This window comes from Diadema antillarum, unplaced genomic scaffold, assembly GCF_040938485.1.
Source record: "Diadema antillarum isolate AM-2024a unplaced genomic scaffold, OU_Dant_1.0 scf00000096, whole genome shotgun sequence".
In the NCBI taxonomy this organism is placed as follows: Eukaryota; Metazoa; Echinodermata; class Echinoidea; order Diadematoida; family Diadematidae; genus Diadema; species Diadema antillarum.
Window position 1 is genome coordinate 38,478 of NW_027270985.1, and position 23,728 is coordinate 62,205.

Genomic DNA, 23,728 nt, shown 5'->3' on the forward strand with positions numbered 1-23,728 from the left:
TGTAATTAGGTAACGTTTTCGAGCTTTAATCCTTCGTTTCGGGTTTGTAGCATTTTTATATTTTTTCATATTCCCTTACAATTTTGTACAACTATAAATAGCCTATCCCTCGTCTACAACGAGATCTGTATCGTGTTACTCCAAGGACAGACGTCCATGTAATTGTTATTTCGGTCCCATGTATTGTTTTTGATGTATCCGGCACCCGCAGTTACCAGTAGTGCAGTGGCAGTGCAGTGACAGTCAGTGTAATTTTACTGGTGTAAGAAAGATAAATTCAATTTTACAAGTATTTTATATTTATTGTTTCACGTAATAATACTAGTGACGTGTTTCACCAGCTGACCAATATTCACGCTCTAAACTTAACGTTAGAGGAGCGAGGAGAGTAAAATTTACTTACTTCTAATCTCTTATTTATTATTATTCTTAGCCTTAGGCCCCATCATGCCACTGGCACTGCACTGGCACTGCACTGCACTGGTCTGTCTAACGTGTTAGAGGATTCTAGTGCTAGTTCTAGATACTAGTTTAGTTACCTCGCCATAGTTAATGTTTATGCATATTTGAATCACATTTCATCACTGAAATTCTATGAAATCCCACTCACATACAGAAAAAATGCTGAAGATTCCAGTGGAATTACAAGTTCACTGTTCAATGCCGGAAATTTGCAGCTATCGTCCTCAAACGCGAATGATGCGGAATAGTTGTGGGCTAAGGAAGGGGCCCACAACTCACCACCCACGCTCCCATAGACAAAGCACGTAAAATACGTGTGCAGGTGACCGTGATGCTCCCATAGACAAGCACGTAAAAGATGCGTGCGGGTGACCGTGATGATACCTAACACGTATTCCTAATATAAATTTCAAATTTTTGCGAAAAACTGCTCGTTTTTCACCACAGCACACTTTGCTTGTTTGTGGTAACCCTGCCAAGTTTCAAGTATCATGAGGGATACTGAACACAGTCCCGGGCATAATTTTTTTGTCAGTGCGTTTGTAACAATTTTAAGCCGGGTGGCAGTATTCGGGCCCCTGGCGAGGTGGTGGCGAGAGTGGTGGCCGGTGCAGTGGGGCTTTCTTCCACAGACTGACAGTATAGTATTGTACTTGTGAATGTGGCCCCACCAAATGGCGTTTACACGAGATTGATACAGCAGCAGGGCTGATTTACGCAGCATAGCATGTTTCACTTCATCCTTCCTTCTTGACTTCTTTTTCTTTGTCAGACTTTGATCTTTAATGTCTTTCATTTTTATTTTCAGAAAGATTTCCGAATGTCCTAACCATAGATAAATTACAAAATACAACCCTAACTGCGATCAGCCCAAACGCAAAGTATAACTGTACAAGGAGCACCCCGAGGTTACCCTAACCCTAACCTAACCTTGCCTGCTAATGCACAGATGCAAGAAGTGGACTCCCCCAATCCTATATTTTACTGATGATGTGTGTTTATTTATATTTTTGTTCTTTTTTTTTTGGTTCTTTTTATTTTTACAGGAACAAGAAGAGACCCAGAGCATCATCCACGAAAGTTGTCTTCTGTTGGCAAAGTAAATCTTCATTAACCATGCTCACCCTTCAAACAATATTGTCACAGCTCCTTACTCGGATGGGAGTAGGTACAGGAGGTAAAGTATCATATCCTTACTTGTTTGTGGTTACAATCTCTCTGCAGAAGGAGGAGGGGATTTTGCAAGTGTGATTTACATTGTACCGACATATCTTTATCATGCAGCAAGTCTTTGTGGATTGCATGATTGCAGACGTTTTGTTGATTTATTTTTTCTTGCAAAGTTATATCAAGCTGTATCATTTTTTCTTTCTTTTATATTGAACGATATTTCTACCTTATCATGATCTATTAATTTCTGTATATCATATATGTATTAGCACGTGCTTTGAATTTAGATAAAGCACATTAACTGATGACAAAAGAGGGTGATACTAACCAGAGATGACATTTTCTTTTGAACTAGTGGCTACTGAGTGAATTTTGGCATAATGATAGCAGTGTGTCCACTTTCCTCTTCAGCTGCAGCACTGAGCACTGCCGGTGAAAATGTTATCACCACCCTGACTGACGGGGGGCACATTATCAACATGGTCCGGTCTGTCGTGCCCCCGTTGAGCTATGGCAAACACAAAGGTCAGGATGGACGAATTGCCACTATCGGTGGTTGCCGAGAGTACACGGGAGCACCTTTCTTTTCTGCCATATCAGCCTTCAGAGTGGTAATAATTATCTTAAGCACCAGACACATGTTGCAGTTAAATTTTGTATGATTGATGGATGGGGGAATAGATAAACCTCATTAAATAGATAGAGGTTTGATAAATAGGTGGCTGCCAGTTGTCATGTCCTTTTAAAATGCCATCAAACTTTATCCTTGTTATTTCTTCTGCGTCACTCACACATATGTGCTATTCTCTTAGCAGTGGGACATTCATCCCACATTTTATATGTTTTGAATGATAACCATCGCATGAAATTGATGCATGATTCATATGAAATGCAGATAATTATACAGCTTTATCCCTATTTACATATATATGGAAATCAAACAGGTTTGGTGATGATCACACATTTCTTAGAAAAAGTGAACAGGCTACTTTGTGGTACAGTGATACAGTAACATGGAAATTATCATCTCAATGCGAGAATTTCATGAATTTGAATAAGTCAATCACTGTCAACTATAACTCACTGTGCAGATTGACATTGACTGTAATATTAGTTTATCTTTTTTGTTGATGAATTTATCTGTACCATATCAGTCAAAGCTGGATAATACATGAGCACAAGGGCCAGTGAAATTATAAAACTACCCTACCTCCCCCCATCCCCATTTTCTTCTTTCATTCTCAATGAAACCATTAAAAGCAACCTCTCAGGTACTCAATGAACCCCGTAGAATGAAGCACAAATGATTCTGTGCTCATTCCTCTACATTTTTTTTTTGTAGAAAAAGGCCTTCAATATACATGATCTATTATATTGCCTTTAATCTGTCCATCTCTGAAGGGGTGTGACCTTTCACACATATTCTGTACGGGGGATGCGGCACCAGTCATCAAGTCTTACAGTCCAGAGCTCATCGTGCATCCCTGCTTGTAAGTTGGACAGATATATTGTAGCTATTATTTTTGCTTTCTGATATTGTCTGTAAAGTTTATGGCTATTTTCATTCCAGTGAAATATGTTTGCTGAAATCCAAGCAAATGATTCCATTTGTCTACCATCGGCTTTGATCAGGTAGTTTTGATCTTGATACAAAATATTTTTCTTATCATCATATTGGAATTATATTGAGATCAAAATTTCAACACAAATTATAGAATTACCAGTGCAGATGAACTTCTGTAAAGATTTGATTATTTTGAAAATAAACTATCACATACTGAATGTGGTTTTCAGTTTCTCAGCTTCATCATGCGTTTTCTCTCAAGAGTTACTAAAGCTCTCGAGCTACAAGTAGTCTTGTTACCAGGCTCAAAGTTATCCCCATCCCCACTTCTCAGCATAAGCTCAGCATATTTAGTAAGAAATATCTTGCCCCAGTATGTGTACAAAGACATGTGGTTTGCCAAGCACTTGTGCACACCAAAAGACCCAATTTCTCAAAGAATAATGCTTAATCTGTCCTATGGTATTGGAGATTTACAATCCACAGTATGTGTAGGACACGATAGTCTCTCACAGATTTATCTTTTTGGGTAGAATACTGCACGAAGTGGGGAAGTTGGAATTGCGAGTTACAAGACATTTATTTTCAAATGATTTAGAGTAAGGTACATCTTCCTCAGAAAGGTTCCTCAGCATTTGAGAAACCAAAAATCATTTTAATGTAGTGCTTTCCAGTATCACTTGGATCTTGAAGACTTCATAAAGTTGCATAATCTTGTAACTTCATTATTTTGTTGTACAGCATGTCATACATTTATGTATGTTGTGATAGAGCTCTAACTTTTCTCATTTTGTCTCACTAAAAATTAAATAAAAAACCAGAGATGCACCCAATGCAGTGGCAGAGTTGGGCAAGTGGCTCCCTCGCATGCATTCAGTCGTGATTGGTCCTGGACTTGGCCGTGACCAGGGACTTCTAGACACTGTCAAGGTGAGATTCAAGCTATCTCTCATTTCTCAGATTCTTACAAGCTTCTTGTAAACATTGCACAAATGTGAACATTGCAGTTCATATAATGGCAGATTTTTCTAGGGTTGTTTATTTTTAGCAGTCATATATTCTCAAATCATAGATATGAATATAGATTTGTTAAGTTGTAACAGTTCATTATAGTCTTGTAAAAAGTGTTCCCATAAATTACAAATCAGAGCTATCAATTGTTGGCCCATATGTAATACATGTACAACATTCTGAAGAGTCAATTTGAAATTGTAGGTGACTGCAAGTTTTACGTAATGGGACCTTGATTTTTTCCTTGTCTTTTCAAAAGGGAATGGAGACACTAGTCCATGTAATGTACAATATATCATTTTAATGCATAAAATTTGTAACCCTGTTTGTCTTTATCATATAGGATATCATTTCTGCAGCAAGAGAACTGGAATTGCCTCTGGTAATCGATGCAGTAAGTCCATTCTCCATATACTGTACTCATCTTTTAACTCTTAACGTGCCGTGGTCGCCAAACGGCGACCTTAGTCCTGACGTGCCGTGGTCGCCGATCGGCGACTAAGAACAGCGAGAAAAGCATTGATCATTCAAGTTCTTGTGGTACCGTAACGTGTTACACCAAGCAACTGCCAATGATATGTACTTGCAGCTGATTAGCATAGCCATCGTTTCCACTAAAAATATGAGCATGTATACATTGAAAAATTTTGAGTAAATACACACTTTTTCAGCTAGATGTATTTTTTTCACATCGGGAAAATCTGCAGCGGGCGCACCCTCTGCGAGATGTGTATGGATCAAAAGTCTCATAGATAAACCACGCGTGTGTATGCTATTGACTCTGCGTGTATTGTCTATGCGGTCCACTCGCATTGTTCCGCTTGGACGCTGTCCTGCGGGAAGCTGCTTTGATTTTGTCCCTCAAAGAGGGTCAGCTTTCGTTCGTCGGTCAGGTCTTTCATCCTTTTGTTTTGGTGAACGTCACTAATCGTCCCCACGCTAGCATAGGAACTGCGCGTGAACAAAGGCCTGCCGATTTCAATAGAGTACGCCCGCCCGCGGTCCGCGCAGACAAAAGGAGGATTAGCAGGTTCTTCCTTCTCAGGTGGACAAAAGACATTCCAGGGCCCGGGACAATTACTTTAGTTTCAAATACAAGATCTGGGACTAAAGGACTCAAATTTGGGAATGAATTACTGAGGCAGAAAGAGAAATTGCTAAGACAAAATAAACTGCTAGTATCTTTGGAATCATACAATTCTAGAAGGCAATTTTGTTATCATTTGAAAGAGGAAATGTTGCTCTAAAACTTTCTCACAGAGTCAAGGGAGCGTTCCATTGAAGAAAAAACAAGACTGACTCTTTTTTTCCATACTACACAAAAATGTCTAATAATTTTTGTGATGTATCAAATATTTCTGCAATATTTCAGATTCAGATAGATATTGTGGCACACTGTCTGCATGACACGAAAGAGCAAACATTTCTTGATATATGTTGTGTAGAACTCAATTCAAAACAGTCAATAGTTTCAGAGATATGGCGGTTTTAAATTTCATTGTCAGTCCAGTTTCGAAACGTTCTGGCGTTAGGTAAAAACCTCTGGCACGTTAGGGGTTTTGGGCCTGGCACATTAACAGTTAATATCATGATAACGTGCAAAAAAATTTGTCTCACAAATTTGAGAGAGACAGTACAGATTATAATTTACTTTAGAACCACGAAGCTACAAAGTGTATTATTATAGCTCCATGGTAGAACTTTGTAAAATGCACTCCCATTATAACAAACACACTTATAATTAAATTTTGTTACAATGAAGTTAAAATTCAGGTCCCAAAATTATCTATGCATCTTTATGTACTTTGTGTGTTCACCTATAACTAAATTTCAATGTTACAAAAGAGAATGGCTCTAAGTAGTTCTGAGGACTTTGTTACGAGGGGAGTCACCTGTATAATTGCTAGAGTAATATCTTTTTTCACAACTTCTGTGGTATACTATATTACAAAAAGAAAAACAAGAACTAATGCCCTTAGAGTAGATGTACATTCATATCCCCAATGTTACTACTGTTGTTTTTGATGAAATTCCCTTTAATATTCCCTTTGTGTTTGAATGTATTAAAAAAAAAAAAGTTCTTTGTACAAGACAAGACTCATGTCAAGCAAACTAGGAAATTTATGACTGCAGTATTATGCTTGTAGAGAGATGTCTTTTCACCTCATCTCATATGATGGAAAAAAAATATGAGTGATTTGCTTGAGAGAAAAATTTAGTCCCAGCACAATGCAACCACAAACTACATTACAAATTTACTAAAGTGCACTCCGTTATAACAAAACATGGTTGTATCAAAATTCCGGTTAAAAACGGAGTAAAAAATTCAAGGCCACAACATTGTCCACTCTCTGCATTTTTATTGTTTATTTGTTCAGTTGTAACGAAAATTTCGATATACATGTATAATGAAAAGAAAACTGCCAGTCCGGAGGATTTTCATTATAAACGGATGTCCCACTGTATTAGACATTTAGTACTGAAAGCCAAGTACCTGCAAGTGTTGTAATTATGTTGTTGTGTTGTGATGACACCAGAAGGACACTCGCACTCCCCATTTCCCCGAAATGTAACCCTTGACCTGGACTATTCCTCCTCTTTCTTGCAGGATGGAGTTTTTTCTTCTTACCCAGTCTCCAGAACTCATCTCTAACTCAAGAAGGCAATCTTGACTTCCCAATGTGGTAGAATTTAAAACATCTTTTCAAGGCTGTGGTAAGTGCAGTAATGAGCTATTCCGTACAATTCATTTTTTTTTTTCTTCCTCTTAGTATCCTTCTACCCAATCAAAATTATGTACTATTTTCAAATCTCTCGGGAGTTATTACACGTTCATTTTCATCAAAGAATATTAACGCCCTGTATTAACTGTTGATTTATAAAGGCACATGTTCAGAATACTTCCATGAAATCCTGACACTGACAAAAATTCATTGTAATGTACAGTTTTTAGTCATATTCTTTTCAGATAAATACTGGAACTGTGAAATTTCTTTATGTAACCACAATTTCCTCTCTAATAATCTGTTTCCACATTCAAACTGGTAAATAGCCTTATTGTTTGCTCATGCTTTCTGCAGGATCTGACCCAAATAATCTCCTGAATAATTGCTCAAAACAACAGTATTTTGGCTCTTCAGCCGCAATCACAGACCTTTGACTTTTGTCCGTGATACAAAAATCTTATCAGTCCATCTATTTTGTGTCAGTTTTCTTTTGGAATACAAGGTTCGTGGAACAAGAAAAATTGTGTTCACTGTGATAAGAAAGTTTGATATGTCAGTAATCATAAGCAATGAGAGCCAAGGAATTTGCTCCATTTTGGTAAACCACATGTTATATCGGATATATTGCTGTGTCAAATCTGCTTTTTTACCAAAACTGAACTGCGCAAGTGATTTTTTTTTTTTAAAATCTAAAGGGTAGGTAAGAATACTTTTGAACAAGTAATTACGTATATCTCTTTGTGGAAGCATGGAAATTTGTGCAAATGAAGCAGAAAGTGTGCAAATGAGACATCTTCCAGACACTGCTACACTATCTCCTGTAATCACACATTTCCATTGTGGGATATCTTCATGTATTTTTTAGTCTTTCCTTTGCTCTCTAAGGTGGGAGCAGACCCAGATCCAATGGAGCCCATTAAAGATGTGATGGAACTGTGTCGCTCCCTGGGTCATGTGACTGTCTGCAGGAAGGGAGAGAATGACATAATTTCTGACGGGCACAATGGTAAATTTTAATTTCAGCCAACATCTATGATGCAAGCACTGATACATGTATGCGCATATTTCTATAAGATATGGTATCTCTAATGCTAATTACTGTATACGCCGAATATTTCGTGGTTTTTATTTTTGTGAATTTCTTGCTATTCACAAAATTAAAGACACGCGAAAATATTGACTATGATCCAGATGTGAATGTGATGCACGCGTGTACACTTCTCCATCCAGTACAGGACTCCACGATCGTGAATTTAACCACTCGCGAAATCATCGGGAATTCCCGATTCGCGAAAATTTAGACTCGCGAAATATATGGCGTATACAGTAGTCAGCATGCAGTTAACTCTTCATGTGCCATGGTGAAAATCCTGTGTGCCACATTATTCTGAGACACTAACGTAGTCTTGCTTTGTGAAAACATTCTATTTTTCAAGTCAATGATTTCTGTTGAGCTGGACAAATAGTGGGTAAAGTTGAAGAGAAAATGCCGAGCTTTGCTTTGATGTATCATTGTATGACAAATCCACAATTGTTTTTCTTTCACGTGACCAGTGGCTACACTACTGTAAAGGCATAACTTTGCACACAAATCAGTGACAGAAACTTACAATTTACATGCAAATCCAGTAGGGAACAACGCTCGATAGTCAATCACCACATAAAATGCAAGCTATATGTGAGAGGAACGGAAGTGCGATAAACGCCTTCATTGTACCGCGGCATTTTGCAATTTATCGATCAGATTGGGCGGGTTCGTGCGTTTGAGCAGATATGCGAAGTTGGCACGCCGTCGACCGAGTCGGACGTGCAAACGTGGCACATAAAGAGTTAAAGACTATAAAAACTTCCTGGAAACTGTCTGAATATGTTGCAAACATACCCCGTTTCAAAACTGCTTCAAAACACAGACTACAGGGTAAAAATCTGTGAAAATACAGCTACTTCAGAAATTATAAGTCAGAAATTCATTTATTTTTAGCAATGGGACAGTGAAATATGTATTGGTCATGTTGCTTCATCGATGATCATTTTGAAAATAAGCAGTCTCTATTCATCGCTGGTTGACAGCTTAAAGCCATTAAAGGAAATCTGTATGATGTGCGTAATCGTTGAGAACAAAGATGAGGGACTTTCTCATAAATTCTTTCTGACAGTAAGAAATTTGTCTTTCACTTATCTGGAGTTCATGCCTGTCATCACACAAGTCAGCTGTCCTCTGGAAGATGTTATCCTTTGAAATTTTTTGAATAACTTCACTTTGGATGCAATGCACTACACCTCCTTCTTAATCTGTAGACTGCTTAATACCGGTATATTGGTAATGGGAACCGGATGCTTGAGGCAGGAAATATGCGGGGAATGGTCATTTCTCAGAGACAACAGGTTTATTATATTTGTGGCATTGAGAGCAGATTTTACTAAGTTAACCAGAGTACCAAATAAACAGATGAAAATTATGTTACATTTCGTAGAGATTATATACTCAAATCCTTCTTAACCCTTTAAGTGCCCAGACACATAGCTGAACTTTAAACTGGGCCTGGTGGTACGGTTACCAGGCCCAGTCAGATGTAGCAATGTGCCTCAGTCCAAAAGGAAGGCCATGATAACACAATAGGGATTAGGGGGATGAGGTAATCTCTATTCATTGACAAGCACTATCTGCAAAGAAATGAAGTCCATGGCCCTGTAGCATGAAATTAGCATCGTGATAATCAATGGCAACTCTACTATCAGTGGTAACCATCAGTGATTTCTTGTCTTTGACTGGCTATGGAATAGTGTTGCTATTTATATGGAAGTGCTATTAATTGCGGAGGCACCATTAATTAAAAAGATATACATGTAATAGTTCTATGTAATGGGGCCCAAGGGTATGTGCCCATTAATTTTCTCAGGTAGCAACTTCATGCAGAGGCCACTGTGTTGTGTATTGAATTGTGATTTTGTATCTCTTCCTAGTTTTGGTCTGCTGTGGTGAGGGATGTCCTCGTAGATGCGGTGGTCAGGGCGACATCCTCTCGGGAACCATGGGCGTCTTCACTTTCTGGGCTCATCAGGCATGTCGGGACAAGGAGGCCATTACCAAGTATGTTAAAGTGCCATTTGTACTGAATACCTGTAGAGTTCTCTCTCAAGGTGCATTGGAAGATGATGCTGATGCACATGCACACTGGAATCTGATTACATACGTCATACAGTGAACTCCTGTTATAACAAAGTCCTCAGGACCAACTGTTTTCTTTCGTTATATTGAAATTTCATTAAAACCAAACAAATAAACAATTAAAATACAAAGAGCCGATGATGTTACAGCCTGAATTTTTATTTCGTTGTAACCATAATTTTGTTATAACCATGTTCGTTATAATGGGGATGCACTGTACCAACTTCTGATAATTTCCCTGTTATGATGCTAGCATTTGCCACGTTATATTTACCACACACATCATGATACAGGAAAGAGGAAGCATCTTTATATTAATAGGAACTTGTGTGAAATAGATCACTAGTAAGAGATATTGATTAACAACTTTGCTAAATATAAGTGTAATTTTGATGTGTGTATAGAAGCTACAAATATTCTGCTTCAAATGCCATGTGTCGTGAGCTTTATTTAAAAATTAAAGGAGAGCAATTCTTGGATTAATTGGTTGAATATGATCTAAATTCTACTATAAAAATCTCCAGATTATGTTGTGTGCAACAATAATGAGACTTTCTAGTCTTGGCACCGAGTATTTGTATATGTGTGTGTATAACCTGCAGTGAGTACCTTGCAGCCTATGGCCCCACCCTCTGTGCAGCCTACGGGGCATGTCTCCTGACAAAGCGATGTGCCATGAGGGCCTTCCACAAGATGGGACGGGGCATGACAACCACGGAAATGCTACCTGAGATACAGCCAGTCTTTGCTGACCTCTACGAAACATCAAAGTAGCCACATTCTCTGTGTACTGTAACAAGATGCACTGGTGAGTATTGCCTTACATGAAATGGCTTTTTTTCCACATAATTTACAGAAATTGCTGCATGTGAAAAGTGTACTTCAATATGCAAGAAAATTTATTTCACTTTGAACCTCAAGTACCTATCAAGATCAGATCAAAGGAAACTCAGATAGATATGAAGAAATTGTTGTCATTATAGTGTCAAAAGAACAGAAAGAAAAAAATCTAATCACCTGTGGTTATTTCAATTTTGCCATCTTTATCATGAATTAGAGTAAATCTGTAAAATTCATTCGTCTGATCTATTGCTTGACAGTGTTTGGTAATAATTCATGCCTAATTAAATAGGGGAGCATATGACCCCAAATTATTTGTGTAGATGAGAGGGGTGGTTGCTTGCTAAGCTTACAGCAGAATGACATTGTCTTTCCTTTCACCTCTAAAAATTATTTATCATGTTGCTGGCTGATAGAAACTGATGAATGTCTGCCAAATGATACAGTAGTGAAAATAAGCATGCAGCAGTACATATGGATATAAAAGGCCATTTTCTCACTCAAAATCACACAGCAAGGAAACAAATATGGTTTTATCCTTAATTTAATATAGGCTTATTTTCACAGCATTAAGACAGGCTAAGTGAAGGAAATTTGTCAGAACAATTTGAGAACAGTTAGCAGAACTGTACCAAAGCAAGTCCAGGTATGATTACCGAAGCAGAGAACTCCAACTGTGACATCATGTACACCACAGGAGACTGCAATGTTATTTGGCATTTCATGACTTCGTATTGGAACTGACTGAAATGGAAGAAACTGATCAAATCATATCCAGTATCTTAGGAATCAATACAGTATCTGACTGCAATTTTTCAATAAAATTGAAATTGCCGTGAAATATGAAATATGCATCGGTAGTTCTTGTCCTTGATAATATCAAACTTGTGAACAAAATATTCTTTCCCTTGTTTGAAAAAGAAGTTTGATAGTCTGACTAATTGGCAACCCATGTGAATGACATGTCTTCATCAACTGTGGCAAGTTGAAAACAGCATTCTATACTTTCTATGAAAAATCGCAGAGCCTACATTATGTATTCTTAGTTGCTACTTTTCATTTTTTTTTTCTTGCATTATCAAAAGGAGTGACTGCTGCACTGCCTCAGTGATGTCAATACTGCCACTGCAAGGAACACTGTTGACAAGGAACATTCTTGAGGTATGGGCACAAGAACGGATCTACATATCTTGCTGTGTAGAAACTTCAGAGAAGACTCTTTGACTGTCCAGAACTGTCTTCTGATGACCACAAAGTTGAAAGCATCCCTGACAAGGCATTTTTGGTGCCTATGTTGATGTGATATCTGGGCATCCAGAGGTTCTGGAGTTGTTAACAGGGAGGCTGAAACGCCCTGAATTTGCATCATCCAAGTCCATGCCATCTAGGTAAGCATAGGCTCAAGAATCAAAGTCAAAAGCTTGGATCTTTGAAGATTTCCTTTGTCACCTCTTGAGGATGGAGATGAAAGCATCCTTTGGAACATCCACGTTGCCAAATTTCTTCATCCTCTTCTTCCCTTCTGCCTGACGTCGAAGCAACTTCATTTTCCGTGTGATGTCTCCTCCATACTGAAATGAAAAATAGAAGACATTTAATGATGAACTTAGCACCGAGAATGTGGGTACTGGTTTCCGTATCACTAAGGTCTTAATCATGTCATGTCAACTTCCATGTACAGATAATATATACACAATTACCACATCTCAGTGTATGTAGTTTAAGTGATGCAGTTGACTCCCGTTACAACAAAGTTCTCAGAACTGGCAGTGTGTGTTTTTTTTTTTCAATCGAAATTTCTTTATAAGTGAACAAATAAAGTATATAAAGATATATAGCTAATATCTTGGGGGCATGAATTTTACTTTGTTGTAACCGGAATTTAGTTATATTGTAACTGTGTTCGTTATAATGAGAGTGCACTGTATAGGGCATTGGAAGCATGTTGGCTAGCCATCTACAACTCAGGGAAATATACAGTCCTTCATAAAGTACCAAGCACTTTGTATCCAGTGGAAGAGGAGTTGCATAAATATCAACTATTGTTATTGTCATCATGAGGAGTACACATAGTAGTAGTAATAGTAGAAATTGTGGTAGTACAATCGTGATTTCAGATACCATCATGGTTGGCTTTGCTGGAGTTGTGGCATGACATTAATTATGTGAGGTTAACAGAGAACTACTCATACATTCTATATTCCTGGCATTTGGAAGTGCGAATGTAGCTTGCAGGAAAGTTAAAAAGGTATACACATGTAAATGCAAATAATAAAGTAATAAGAGGGGCAGATGAAAAACAAAATTCCAGCAATGATGACATGACATGACATTCACAGCCTGAGTCAAAATCTACATTGTTTAATTTTAATCATGACATAAAGAAAATTGTTACTTGTAAGATATAGTGTACTCCATACTGTTTATTATTTTTTTTTTTTTTTTTTTTGGGGGGGGGGGGGGGTAGTTTCCTCAAGTGAGGAAGTACTTGACAGAAAAGTTTCCAACAAATAATGTGGGATATTTTGTACTCTTTTCTTGTGTTTCCCTGATTTTAAAGCTATGTGATATTTAGTTTTCATGTTATACATTTGTATTTGTCAAATTTGTTGGTGTATGGTTTACATATAACTATTATTTATGTGCGAACCACTGTGTCTGAAAAAAAAAAGAGTTGTTTTTAGGGGCTTTATTTTCCCACAGTGTGTGAGAAAGTTTAGAGAGTTAGGTATGCAGAAAGAAATATATATATACATATATATATATATATGCATTCAAACAAGGGAATATACTACACATTCATCATAATATTCGTTTTTTTTGTAAATGATCAAAATTTGACATGGTTGAGGTAAGCATATTTTCCAAAGAAAACACTGACTTAAGTTTAACTCTGCTTTAAAGACGAGATTCTAACGATGTCGTCGAGCCGAGGCTCAACTTGCTGAGGGGCAAAAACTATGTATGGGGGGCAAGCGAATGGGCGCGAGATCCCACGTCCCATCATCGCATGCAATTTTATCAGGCAAGACAGGCAGGCACGTATGCTGTATGCATACCGCGAAGCTGGCTAGAGGCTATGCGCTTACCTTGTTTTTGCCCCTCATGCAGTGTGTTTTATGACATCAAGGAACCTGGTCCATACCTTACAAAGTTGTGTGTTCAGTGAATGTCATGGGATCATTATCATGTATTAAAACTGAAATAGCTTAATTAAGAAACAATGAATGAATTGCCTGTCAGTAGTGCCAAGCAGCAATAGTGATTAGTTGTGGATTGTTATAAGTACATGTACAGTATAAATGTCCTCATGAGATGAGTAATTCTGTCCAACACATCTACTACATTGTACAGTGCACTCCCGTTATAACGAAATGCTCGGGACCGGCAGTTTTCTTTCGTTATAACGAAATTTCGTTACAACCGAACAAATAGAATATATAACGAAAACAAGGAACCATGTATATATTATATCATATTATGTTTGCTGAATACTCATTATACACTGGAAAGCTATGTGAAATGTGATGGGATAACTGTATTACAATTTAATAAATGCAAGTTCCCCTCAGAAACTGTGCGAGACACAAGGAGCGAACACACAGTGGTGTGAAGCGTTCACCCATGCAGAGACGCTATAAATGCTCTTTCCGCTACATATTTTCGAAAGCAATTCGCATTTCGTTATAACGGAGCACATTTCTTTTGTTTTTCTTTGTCTGTGGTGCTCGGAAAAGACTTCGTTATAACGGAAATTTCGCTATAACCGTGTTCGTTATAAGCGAACTTTGTACCATAGACTTTAATGGTGATAATTTTGGGACCAGAAGATTTACTTCGTTACAACGAAATTTCGTTATAACCGTGTTCGTTGTAACGGGAGTGCACTGTATATGTGACATCAACAACATTGCATTTTCCTAATTAAATTTGTGTAGTACACATCAGCATTAAGCAAAATGTGCCACGCTGATTGAGTCATGAAGTTTTGTGGTTGTTACCCCTGGTAAAATTGTGTGTATGTGTTTGGGTTCATCGATGCACTTGTATGCACAAACGTGTCTGTGCGCCCAATACATGTACACTGTAGATGTTTCCAATTCTATGACAATTGCCTTTTGTGTTTATGTAAGTTTGTATGAATAGATATGTGTATCATGCAATATCACTCAAGCTTTTAATCTCTTTCTTCACACTGTATTTGAAATTACTTTAAATGAAAAAACAAACAAACAGAAGTTTATATCATGTGATGTTCATGAACACACCAGAGCTCAACATATGGGAGCTGCAAGAACACAGAAGTGCCATTTCAGCCAACCAACTGATTACCTAAGTATTTTACAAGTGGTTAATATTACATGTACAAGGATTACTGGTGTGACTCCTGTTTTTTTTTTTAAGGAACTTAACTGTATAAAACAAAACTTTGATAAAACCAGTGATACAAATAAAATTTTCCAACTTTGGTATATAAATACATGTATACCAGTATCTGTAAGTGTACTATCCAGCACAAGAAATTTGCATTCACAGAAGAGCACAAAATACTAGCACCATAAACTCACACACTTGGCGAGGACGTTCTTCCTCAGCGCCTTGATGTTCTCCCTAGCAACGATGCGGCCGCCAACCGCCGCCTGAATGGCCACCTCATACAGCTGTCGAGGGATGTTCTCCTTCAGCTTGCCGCACACCGCCTTGCCCGACTCCCTGGCCTTGTCCCTGTGCACCACGGTGGCCAGCTCCTCAACCTCCCGGCCGTTGAGCAGGATGCTCAGCTTGACCAGGTCAGCTGACTGGTAGCCGCAGTCTTCGTAGTCAAAACTACTCATCAAAAGAATCGAGAGGCATGCTTGGGTTTTCAATAGAGGGCATGATACCAAAACACATTTCATATGATGAGCGTAACGTCTCATATACGGTAGTGCATCTCACAAAATAATTAGTACGTACAATCCTCACAGAAACAACAGATGAATATACTGTCATAGCTGTTATTTTTGTGAGGGTTTAAATTTTGCAAATTTCACGAATCTCTACTAGGCCACGAAGTTTAATGACAACATGCAAAAATATTTCATACAAACGGGCATTAGTGCACTTATGATAGCCTCGGTGTCAAATGACAAAAACAACATCTCAAGAAAATGTCTGTAACCTACACCTAGAAAATACTTGTACACAAAAATACAGCTTTTACAGTACATATGAAACAATGAAGATATCATGCTAAACTCTTTGAGATGGGAACAATGACAGTACAATAAAACATAATCATGATACATTGCAGTGTTTTCAATGACAATACACCAAATAGATCTTTCAGCTGATATTGAGTGTTGTAAGTATGCACCAGGTTTACATCAGGCAAAACTCCCAACCATACACTGTGAGAGATACACCACTTCCTATTACTCCTCAGTACATCAGTGAATACTCAAAGCTAATACTACGGCCATTCATAACTTCATGTTTACAACATTAACACTGACACAAGCTGTTACACCATGTAGTTACACCAACATCATGTTTCAAAACTCACCTGGCATATCCTGACGACAGTGACTTGAGCTGATCAAAGAAGTCCACCACCACCTCATTCAGTGGTAGTCTATACTTCAGCAGCACTCTGGACGTGTCTATGTAGGTATACTCTTCCTGCTCTCCCCGCTTGCTCTGTAAGAATGCATGGAGAACTTGGCTTCAACGAACTGATCTTGACTATTAAGTCCCCTCAAATTGGCATTAAGGGAGATGCCAATGCCAAACTGAGCAGTTGAATGTAATAGTTCATGCACTTTTTTATTGATACACCTACGAGGGAAAGGAAACCTCATAGTCTGTTTCTTGTGCAGAAATCACAATTTCTTGTCTGGTTTCTTAACCCGTTGAGGACGGACTGATTTTGCTACAACACTCATTTCCCATAGACATCTGCCCCAGTATACTCGGGACTCGTCCTCAACGGGTTGATTTTTTAATTTCTGGTCTTCTCTCCCTTCATGTATGATGATATGATTATTTAGGCCCCTAGTAGTAAACAGAACTGGAGACCAAAAATTTTTCCCAAGCAGGCAGAAAAGGATGGTTCTAACAGATGTATTGGCACTGGGGGAATAAATTTTGTCTTGTTTCCCCAAAGTACATCTCTAGCAGTCAGTAATGAAGCCTGAAATCTGAAGTTTCGTAAAGTGTGCAGCCAGTACTTTCTCACTCCCTCATTGAAGAATAGTACTAAAGCTAGGAAACTGACTAATGAATGTTGTTCCACCTTCACAGACATGTTCAAAATGTAAGTTAGGGGCCCCCATTAAAAAGGCAATACGATAGCAACTCTTGCTGGAACAGCATTTGTCACAGTAATGACAAGAATCCAGCTTCCTGATTGGCTGTTGCTATGGTAAGTTGCCATTCCAGCAAGAGTTGTTATCCTAATATCTTTTATGAAATGGGGCCCGGTTATGAAAAGATTCATTGGGACTCACCAGACAGAGGCTCAAAACTTTGCTGATGTGCTCATCTGGAGTGATGATGGTTCCCAGTACCATGGGCTCCAAATACTCCTCTGCTTTCTGAGCATCTGGAAACTGGCAAAACATATTCATTCACTATCTTGCATGATGTAACATTGGATGAAAAACTTATGTTAAAGTCACACACGCACACATCTACACAGGGAAATATATATATCTCAAAGAAGTTGGAAAATACACTGTATCACGGATTCCAGCCTTTATAGTACCCCTTACCACCTGAATCTTTGCAATATTTCATCTGAACTAATGGCAATAATTGGCTTAGGAAGCAGAGGTTGCCTGCATTCACGAATCTGCCTTGCAGCAAGAAAGTCCAGACACAAAGTATGTTTATTAAAACTGTTTTCATTGCAATCGTTTGACAAATTGCTCCCCATCGGCATTAAATTTGCATTGATTATTCAGTGTTTTGAATAAAAGCCATGATAAAAATCCTGGGCATTCATACTCCGGATGGGATTCAAACCCACAACCTTCTGACCGCTAGACAAGCATCCTACCCGACATACCCATGATTTTTAGAGATACTTGTGTCCTCCTGAGACAAAAGAATTACATTTTGTGAATGTTGAACAATAAATGCGCTATTACAACAAGAATCAAGCATATGTTACATAATGCTCAGATAGTGTAAGTAGTCAATACATGTTACATATACCTCCCCTGTACATCCACGGTTAAAATCTTCAAATACAGGATGCAAAAACCAACAATCTGGCAACATATCTACATCATACATGTTGTAAGACACATATCTAGACTCATGATGGCATGAGGCAATGTACCAAATACCTCTGAAGGTATTCCACCATAAATGAGGGGGAGGGGGGTCCTCTTACCACGGAAGGGTTGTAAACGGTGAACTCCAGGTCCTCTCCGTACTCTTGCCGGTTGGCCTTGGTGTCCTTCAAGATGGCCTTGAAAGGGACACTGGGAACCGTCATGATGACGTTGGCGTTGTGCTCCTGCTCCAGCCGCTGATTGAACACCTCCATGTGTAGCAGGCCCAGGAAGCCCAGCCGCCACCCCTGACCAAGAGCTGGACTGGAGGAGGATGATGGATGGAGTGATGGATTGAAGTGGGAATGTAGCACAGCAATGCAAAATATCAGCTAGAAATGTCGCTCTGGCGACTGGTATGCCTCCGCCATAATGCATGATTTTCCCAATAGGTCTAGATACATGTAGTACATGTGGACAATGTGTGATTACATTTTCACAAAATTGGCAAAATATTGAAATGACAAGTTTGTCACAAATGTGTTGAATGTTCACCTTCCTTGACCTAGGTTTAATTGGATGAATAGGAGAGCATGTATCTAGGTATTTAAGGACTTGAACTTGACTTTGACCCATTCATACATTTAGGCATTGAGTAATTTTCAAGGTACAGGTGTGGAGAAAAAGTGCAATTTCTGAATTGAATAGTAAATTGTTACCATTTTCATCTGGCCCTTGACCCTAAAATTCATAAGATAATCACTTTCAGGTAGGACATACATAATATGTACTAAGTTTCAAGATAACTTGAGCCACTTCCGAGATACGGAGGAAAAAGTTAGTTCAGCACTTTCACTTGATCTTTGACCTTTTGACCTTTGAGGCAAAAAAAGAAGAAAAAAAAAACTTCCAGAGAATTTCTATTAGGTTACACATGTATACACAAAGTGTTAAAAAAAAATAACCCTGCTGGCATTGCATAAATATGAAGGAAATAGTAAAATTTTGAAGTGTTGCACTTGACCTTTGACCCCTGACCTTTGACCCCATGAACTCTACATTCTCTAGATAATCACTTCCAGTCAGTACATGTATATAATATATTCCATAAAGATACCTTGAACAATTTTCCAAGGTACGGAGAAAAAAAAAGAAGTTTTAATATTCTTACTTGACCTTTTGACCTTTGACCTTTGACCTCATGACCCAAACTTTCACCAGAGAATCTTAATTGGGTAATACATGTATACACTAAGTTTCAAGAAAATTTCTTCAGGCATTCAATAGATATCGTGGAAATAGTGAAATTTTATGTATTTGACCCTGACCTTTTGACCTTTGACCTTTGACCTCATGACCCAAACTTTCACCAGAGAATTTCAATTGGGTAATACATGTATACACTGAGTTTCAAGAAAATATCTTCAGGCATTCAATAGATATGGTGAAAATAGTGAAATTTGATATATTTGACCCTGACCTTTGGACCTTTTGACCTTTGACCTCATGACCCAAACTTTCACCAGAGAATCTTAATTGGGTAATACATGTATACACTAAGTTTCAAGAAAATATATTCAGGCATTCAATAGATATGGTGGAAATAGTGAAATTTTATGTATTTGACCCTGACCTTTTGACCTTTGACCTCATAACCCAAACTTTCACCAGAGAATTTCAATTGGGTAATACATGTATACACTAAGTTTCAAGAAAATATCTTCAGGCATTCAATAGATATGGTGGAAATAGTGACATTTGATGTATTTGACCCTGACCTTTTGACCTTTGACCTTTGACCTCATGACCCAAACTTTCACCAGAGAATCTTAATTGGGTAATACATGTATACACTAAGTTTCAAGAAAATATCTTCAGGCATTCAATAGATATGGTGAAAATAGTGAAATTTTATGTATTTGACCTTGACCTTTTGACCTTTGACCTTGAGCATGTGCACCCAAAAGTTGATAGGCACAACTTCACCCCCTAATACACATACATGCCAAGTTTCATTAGGATACCTCAACAGGTTTTGATAGTTACCTTGTCCACAAAATTCATTACGGACGGACGGAAGGACAGATGGACGGACGGACGGACGGACGGACGGACGGACGGACGGAAGGACGGACGGACGGACGGAAGGACGGACGGACGGACAACCCAAAAACATAATGCCTCCGGCACCACTTCGTGGCGGAGGCATAAAAAGAAAAAGACATACAAGATATTTCGTCATAACGACTAGATTGTAGCTACCGTGAGTCCATTTAGCCATGACTAGACCATGATAACTTTTCTACTTCACGTGTACCTCTTCCCCCCCCCCCCAAAAAAAAAAAAAGAAAAGAAAAAGATAAATGAATAGAATGAATAAACTGATATAAAAATGAATAGATAGATGAATAAATAAATAAATAAATAAATACAAACAAATACATAAATAAGTACATAAATACAATAATCTGAAAAACAAAATTACAAACCTCCTTAAAAATAGATTCCCCCTTGGTTAGGAGAGGCCCACTCATTACTCCTTTGATTCACTAAGATAGCCCCATCCCTAATATTCATAAATAGTTCTTTGGCCCTCTGTAAGATATATTTTAATGTCTTCCTGTCGTACAATTGAATAGTGGTTTTAATTGCCAGCTTAAAGGGATGGTACAGTAATGGTGGAGATGAGAATTGGGCTTTTAACTTTTTGCGAGATACCAAGAAAACACCTATGAAATAGTACAGAGCATACCATTTTAAGAGGAATTCAAAGTTTATTTGATGAAAATCGGGTTTGGGATGACTGTAACATCCAAAAACAAAGTAAAACAAAACAATCGTCATAAAGTGTGGGTCCCACACTTATTAGAATCGCTCTGTTTTGGATATCTCAGCCATTTCAAAACCAATTTTCATCAAATAAACATTGAATTCCTCATGGAATTACATGATCTTTCATATTTCATAAGAGGTTTCTCATTATCTCACCAAAAAATGTTAGAAACCTGAAATTCGGTCTCAACCAAAACTATACGATCCCTTTAACCTGTTGGGGACGGTTTGATTTTGCTACAACACGCATTTCCATAGACACTTGCCCAAGTATACTCTGGACTTGTACTCAACGGGTTAAATTGCCCTTGTCTTCACGGATGTCAATTAGACTTCCAATCTCACCTGCTGTCACGACTTACGGACACACTGCTATCGTTGAGGGTCAATCTCTCAATGGCTGACCGCAGAGACAAGTACTCAGACTGGTCAATCGGATATAGACCTGCAAACACCTAAAAAAAAATTATTTGAAAAGCATGTGAGGACACATTGGGACAGCTTTTGATTTGGAAAAGTGGCTCTGCAACATACACAGCAGAGCACCATTCCACAAAGGAATATGGGTAATTAAGCATCTTTCAAACATTTTCTGCAGATCCTAAACATACTAAATAAAGATGAATCTGAATAAGGTCAACATGCACAGTACTGAACTAGAAATGTCGCTAAGGCGACTGCTATGCCTCCGCCATAATGCACGATTCTCCTAATAGGTCTATAGTACATGTGGACAATGCATAATTACATTTTCACAATATTGGCAAAATATTGAAATTACATGTTTGTCACAAATGTGTTGAATGTTCACCTTCCTTTACCTAGGTTTAATTGGATGAATAGGAGAGCATGTATTTGGGGATTCAAGGACTTTAACTTGACTTTGACCCATTCATAAGTGTATGAATACTGTAATTTTCAAGGTATGGAGAAAAAGTGTAATTTCTGTATTGAAAAGTACACTGTTACCATTTTCTTTTGGCCTTTGACCCTAAAATTCATAGGATAATCACTGTCAGGCAGAACATGCATAAATATGTAGTAAGTTTCAAGATAACTTGAGCCACTTCTGAGATATGGAGGAAAAAGTTAGTTCAGCACTTTCCCTTGATCTTTGACCTTTTGACCTTTGAGGCAACCCCCCCCCCCCCAAAAAAAAAAAGAAAGAAAAAAGAGAAAAAGAAACTTTCCAGATAATCTAGGTTATACATGCATACACCAAGTGCAAAAAAAAAAAAAAAAAAAAATTCTGGCATTACATAAATATGAGGGAAATAGTAACAATTTGAAGTGTTGCACTTGACCTTTGACCCCTGACCTTTGACCCTATGAACCCTAGATTCTCTAGATAATAACTGCCAGTCAGTACATGTTTATATACTATGTGCCATGAAGATACCTTGAACAATTTCCAAGGTACGGAGAAAAAAAGCTAAGTTTTAATATTTTAACTTGACCTTTTGACCTTTGACCTTTGACCTCATGACCCAAAACTTTCACCAGAGAATCTTAATTGGGTAATACATGTATACACTAAGTTTCAAGAAAATATCTTCAGGCATTGCATAGATATGGAGGAAATAGTGAAATTTTACGTATTTGACCTTGACCTTTTGACCTTTGACCTTGACCATGTGCACCCAAAAGTTGATAGGCACAACTTCACCCCCTAATACACATACATGCCAAGTTTCATTAGGATACCTTAAAAGGTTTTAATAGTTACCCTGTCCACAAAATTTATTACGGACGGACGGAAGGACGGACGGAAGGACGGACGGACGGACGGACGGACGGACGGACGGACGGACGGACAACCCGAAAACATAATGCCTCCGGCACCACTTCGTGGCGGAGGCATAAAAACACTGTTAAAAGAGGGGAAAAAAAGAACAAATTTATTTATGTGGTGTGGATGCAGCATCACAATGAAACATTGATCCAAGCAAATTATACCCTCTACATGTAACATCCACTGTACTATCAAGAAGAGGAATACACTGTACATATCTAGTGAGAGTCAACACAAGAGGGCAGCATTGCAGTCAACCTGTGAACTCACCATGGGTTTTGCCGCCTTGAAGCCAGGGAGAGGTTGTACAGGGCTGTTTGGGTGGTAGAAGGTGTCCCCCATATGAGCCTCTTTGATGTTGTGCATCCCTGGAACCACGTAACCTACCTGGCCAGCATACCTGTATGAAGCGCAATGATGATATCGCTGTAACATTAGAGGGCATTACTCCACTTACACCATTCAAATTAATGAGTCTAGCATCGAGTTGTTTTTATTGCAACAGGCTGACAAATCACCCTTCTTCGATGTAATACACACCAATTGTTCAGGGTTTTTTTTAATAGTAGCCACAGTAAAAATCATGGGCATACACTTACATCATCCAAACTTAGATTTGTTCATATTTGATTCTGTTCAAGCAAAGAAAAATTAAGCATAAGTGCTTGTGTATTAGTACACATAACAAGTAAGAGCATTCTTCATTTTTTACCATGTTCCTTTAATAGTAACAAACCTATTCCTAAAACTAGAAGGCTGCAAAATTAGTTGAGTCTTTATGTAGCAAATGGTATCTAACCATAAAAAGAAGGGAAAAAATGTATGCTCTTTTCAATCATAATCATGACAACAGTTCACAAATCCCTTGAAATGTGGATAACATGAGGTTTGACACTTCATAAA

The 23,728-nt window shown here is 38.2% G+C and overlaps 2 protein-coding genes across 2 annotated transcripts in view; one reads left to right on the plus strand and one right to left on the minus strand.

Moving 5' to 3' along the window:
* On the plus strand, positions 1-13,000 carry LOC139718543 (ATP-dependent (S)-NAD(P)H-hydrate dehydratase-like). The gene is made up of 10 exons (XM_071630013.1): positions 1-9; positions 1,509-1,639; positions 2,044-2,243; positions 3,034-3,122; positions 4,018-4,126; positions 4,551-4,601; positions 7,819-7,939; positions 9,898-10,024; positions 10,705-10,910; positions 12,028-13,000. The coding sequence occupies exons 2-9, from the start codon at positions 1,579-1,581 to the stop codon at positions 10,874-10,876; spliced, it is 930 nt and encodes a 309-aa protein (XP_071486114.1). The 5' UTR covers positions 1-9; positions 1,509-1,578; the 3' UTR covers positions 10,877-10,910; positions 12,028-13,000.
* The window catches only part of LOC139718540 (translation factor Guf1, mitochondrial-like), an 18,581-nt gene continuing 6,798 nt past the window's right edge, over positions 11,946-23,728 (minus strand). Inside the window, exons 7-13 of the mRNA XM_071630010.1 lie at positions 23,096-23,225; positions 21,379-21,488; positions 18,321-18,525; positions 17,431-17,532; positions 16,488-16,621; positions 15,511-15,769; positions 11,946-12,513 (exon numbers count right to left, since the gene is read on the minus strand). Coding sequence (XP_071486111.1) covers positions 12,388-12,513; positions 15,511-15,769; positions 16,488-16,621; positions 17,431-17,532; positions 18,321-18,525; positions 21,379-21,488; positions 23,096-23,225 — 1,066 coding nt within the window. The 3' untranslated portion in view covers positions 11,946-12,387. The remainder of the gene's footprint in view (positions 12,514-15,510; positions 15,770-16,487; positions 16,622-17,430; positions 17,533-18,320; positions 18,526-21,378; positions 21,489-23,095; positions 23,226-23,728) is intronic.